Source organism: Carassius auratus, unplaced genomic scaffold, assembly GCF_003368295.1.
Source record: "Carassius auratus strain Wakin unplaced genomic scaffold, ASM336829v1 scaf_tig00025653, whole genome shotgun sequence".
NCBI classification, from domain to species: Eukaryota; Metazoa; Chordata; class Actinopteri; order Cypriniformes; family Cyprinidae; genus Carassius; species Carassius auratus.
The window spans coordinates 256,186-260,691 of NW_020525441.1; the positions used below are offsets into that span (position 1 = coordinate 256,186).

At 37.4% G+C, this 4,506-nt stretch overlaps 1 protein-coding gene across 1 annotated transcript; it reads right to left on the bottom strand.

Moving 5' to 3' along the window:
• Nucleotides 1-736: 736 nt before the first annotated feature.
• On the bottom strand, nucleotides 737-4,149 carry LOC113078383 (uncharacterized). Its single transcript, XM_026250711.1, has 7 exons — nucleotides 3,776-4,149; nucleotides 2,352-3,052; nucleotides 2,009-2,054; nucleotides 1,816-1,907; nucleotides 1,518-1,628; nucleotides 1,130-1,406; nucleotides 737-1,040 (listed from the first exon to the last, which is right to left on the bottom strand). Exons 1-7 carry the CDS (start codon nucleotides 3,809-3,811, stop codon nucleotides 909-911), a joined length of 1,395 nt encoding a protein of 464 aa, XP_026106496.1. The 5' UTR covers nucleotides 3,812-4,149; the 3' UTR covers nucleotides 737-908.
• Between the last annotated feature and the right edge of the window lie 357 nt (nucleotides 4,150-4,506).

The window sequence follows — 4,506 nt, forward strand, 5'->3', positions numbered from 1 at the left end:
GGAGAAGGGATCAGTACGAGAGACTTATGAAACAGCTATAATCAACTTTCTGCAAGACTTTCTCCAAGAAATTGAAAGCTGTGGTATGTATGAACTGACAGAGTTGATTTAGTATACATAGTTTAAAAAAACTGCAGATTACACAAATTAATGTCAAAATGTAATTGATTGAATTCAGACAATACCAACCCTAGAGATAACAAGTTGTTTTGCTTGTAGAGGATAACCCTGACGGAGACATCCTGCCCTTAACTGTCCCCGGTGTTATGCAATGGCTCACTGGCCAGGGACACAAACCTCTTCTAATGTCAGAACTTAAAGAATTCAAAATTTCTCTTCATTTTGACCATGAGTGTATGCAGAGGATGCCAGAACATAAAATATGCTTCCCAGTTGTAAGTGCCTGTGCCAGAAAAATTACATTTCCCACAGTACACATGGGTGACTACAGTTCTTTTAAGTCAGTCATGTTGCAAGCCATTCAATTTGACAACGGTTTTAACAGAATTTAAAATGCTACTAAATGTATGGAATTGTACATGTTCGGGAAAAAAAAACTTTTATACATTGGCAAATGTTCTTTATGGTTTTGAAATTTACTGTGTATCTGTAGAGAACACAACGTGTTACATATTGTAAAATTTGATATCTTAATGCATGTGTTTAGAGAACACGTTGTTATAAGAGCCTTTTTCTTAAATATAGCAAATACAGAAAATAAAACAAGCATGCAATGTCAACTTAAGTTTGTTTTTTATTGTATTGGATGTTAATTTGCTTGTAAATGGATCATTTGTTCACTAGTCATTTCAATGATTGATTTAGTGTCAATTAAGAATGAAGCAGTACAAAATTTAAAACTTCTAAATACTGGTCTCTTCCATAGTTTTGAGAGTGTGAGGTTTGGGTTAAAAAAAAGTTTGAATTTGGGCCTTAAGTTCTTCAGTTAAGGGGCATTCGACTGGAGGAACTACAATTCCTGTCCACGGCTGGTCAGAGATACTGTCTGTGTCCCAGTCAGAGTCGTCGTCTTGTACAATCTGTTAAAAGTTGGTAATAGTTTATGGACATTGGGACAATATCTTGCATGAAAACATTACATGCATTAAAAGACAAATTCTTAAAATACCTCAGATGGGACTGGAGGAGTGACAGGGTTTTGCAGGAGTCCAATTTCCCACAACTGTTCTGGGCTTCGATTACTCTCTGTGCGGAGAGGATGGTTATTCCACCCAATAGTAAAGGAGTCAAGGCTGGCCTGGAGACGAGGCAGGAACACAAACTGACAACAAAAGAGGTGAAGGCTGTTGGTTGGCTCTAGTAATCCTTCCTCTTCAAGGCTGTGCAAAACATCGTAATAGATGTTTGTAACTGCCATCCATATGTCACGCCAAAGGCGCTCAATGCTAAAAATGGAAGAGAAAACAGTGTGTAATGTTGAACACAAATCATCATTCTTAGAAACAGAACACTTTAAGATTAATATCAAGCTTTAACTAACTTATCTTGCTGCTTACCGCTGGTTATGCACGCTTTTCCCTGAAATGTAGCTTCCCCTGCCACAACCTCGCACAGAAAACATACATCTGGCAATCTCTACATTTTCAACTCCTTGGTCTCCTCGAACTCTAAATGCAAAAAATTAAATATGACCAGGTATTTTAGAAAAGAAACCTATGTTAACCATGTTTAAACAAGCAGGGATTTATTTACATTTAGCTTATGCTTTTATCCAAGGTGACGTTCACAAAAGAAGCAATCATTACTGGAGGTAACAAAAGCATTCATACACACTCATGATGTAAGTTGTCTTACCTCAAGGGAAACCCATGTCTCTCCACTGACTGAAGGAAAAAACCGAGGGCAGTGGATGCCTTGTTATCTGTTGCAGCTCCAAGGTACATGACCTGAGAGACATAAAGTAAAGTTAGACTTACGCATTCCATCAGGAATTTGATTTGTACAAAATTTATAGGGCCAACAATGCATTAAATAAAGAGAAAAATACCTTTCTGGAGTACCCATCAATGGCACCGAATATCACAAGGCCATATCTGATAAAAGATAATCTGTTATTACCAGTTGAAATGCGTATGTAAACTGTAGAGAGAAACTCGCATGCATAATAAGTCATTTTTAAGGATTAAAAATATCAAATAACAAAAAAAATTTGGGCATTACTTATATTCCTTCATACATTTTCAAAGAATTTAAATAGAATTAGAAAACTCAGAAACTCACAAATAATGACTTCAAAATGTAATGTGATCACAATATGTGATATTTTCACAGAAAGGGTCACATATACTTTTCAGTAGCATTACATCAATGGCTTGACACGCATAACATACCTTATCAGCTTATGGTTTGTGTCTACGTGAACAACATGAAGAGGGCCCTTGACGGAATAAGTCCTTCTGACTACACATCTCAATTGTGTAATTCTTGCAAGTATTCCAGCAGAGTCCACTCGATGCATGGAATCCCAAACTCTTGTCCATGGCACACGATGACCCAAGGCTTGTAAGTGTCCCTTCATCATTCTATGGCCTAGGTGTGGACTTTTAGCTTTGATTGACCTCACTAGGTTGTCAAGTTCTTCATCTGTGATTTTACTGTAGGTGTCCTTTAGAGAAATGCCATACTCAGTGAGGCGACGTTTGATTGTCCTTGTTGACACACCAAGAAGCTCGGCAATACATGGAACAGATAGCTGCATATTAACTAGGTACTGAAGATGTTCTCTGGAAATAATAAACTTTGGGGGCCCCTTAACTCCAAATTCAACTTCAAGGGCAGTAACAGGTTCATTGTTATTGTCAATATGCCTATCCACTGTGTTTTTCAAGGTTGACAGTTCGCCAAGGAGTTCCTCTGGGACTGAAATTTGATCATAGACTGATGAAATGAAGAGAAGCTCATGACCGCATAAAAACTGCAAATAATCTAAATCTAGGGGTAGGCGACTCATTGCATCCTGCAGTTTGGATAGCAGTCTTTCCATGATCATCCTTCCCAGCTGGTGACTTGTGGCATCATTAGGTCCATGGACCTAAAGATAAGAATTTATTTGATTAAATGTATAAAAAAATATTTAAAAATTGATATGCGAGTCAGCTAAAGTTAAAACACCCTTGGGAGTTTGGCTGGTTGTGTGCGTGTTGAGTTCTGTGCATGTATCTGTGTGTGTTTTGTGCACGATTGTTTCTTATTTGAGTGTTTTCACGATTCTGATCAGTAGGAAATAATGCTCTATGTAAGCAGTTCGAGTTTGAGTCACTTATAACGTGCATTTGAAAAAACAACAGTCGAACATCATCATCATTATTATTAATATACTTTACTATCATGAAAATACATGAGAAGGTTTTAGGAATATTGATAAAATGATGTCCATATGCATTTCCTAAAACTAGTTATGTGTGTTGCAGTTACTCTGTCTCAGATCAAAGAACATAGGGGTCACATGACAACAGAACATGGCGGATGCAGTAACGTATGTCTGAATGCTATTTCCACCACACATACTATATTTTGCCTTTTTTGTGGATTACATTAAAAGATTTCAGATGCAAAAAGCCTCTACAGGCCCATCTCCATAAAAAAAATGAGATTATGATGTTCAGTGAAAGCTCTCCACACATAATAGCTTCTTACTCAAATAATTTTACTGCAAAACCCCGTTAAATGCCACCCTCTGGCCGGTCTGAAGTATCTGTTATTAATAATATAGGAGTCTAATAATAATAAGAAGAAAGCGATCAATAATACATACCTGTGATCCATCACCCGCATGTCTCTGCTCCGCCATTTCGATCGATCCACTCGGTCAGGGCTCTGGGGCTCGCGCTGATGACGTAACGAGAAGGACGCGCCTTCGTCCCTTGTACACACCTCAACCTCTTGACCCCTCCCCCACGTCAAATCAGGGACACAAAGCGAGGCGCAAAGAAAAAATGAAGCGCAAAGGAAAGCTTGCACTGCAAAGGCACGGATGACTGAAACGCGGATTTAAAGGAGCAGCGCAAAGGGAAATGTGTTGCAAAGTTAATGCGGCTGAAGTTTTACTTTGCTAAACTTTATATTTTCTCTCAGCGGTAAACCTTTCTTTTGCAGTTATTTTTTTTTACTTGCAAAAAAGCAATTTTTTTTCTCAATACTCTATTTTTATTTGCAAAACATATATATTTTTTTGCAAAACATATATATTTTTTTTGCAAAACATATTTTTGTTTGCAAAACATTGTTTTATTTTGCAGATATATATGGCCCTATTTTGACTCCATAATTTTGAGCCATACAATTGTTGTCTATTTGCTACACATATAGCTGTGCTACAGATGACCTCTTCTGTGCTCCAGGGTCACACACGCACACACACACACACACACACACACACACCACACACACACACACACACATATATATATATATATATACTGTAGGAACATAATAAAAAAAATGTAAAAACACAACAAAATTACTGAAACTTTAACTAAAATTTAA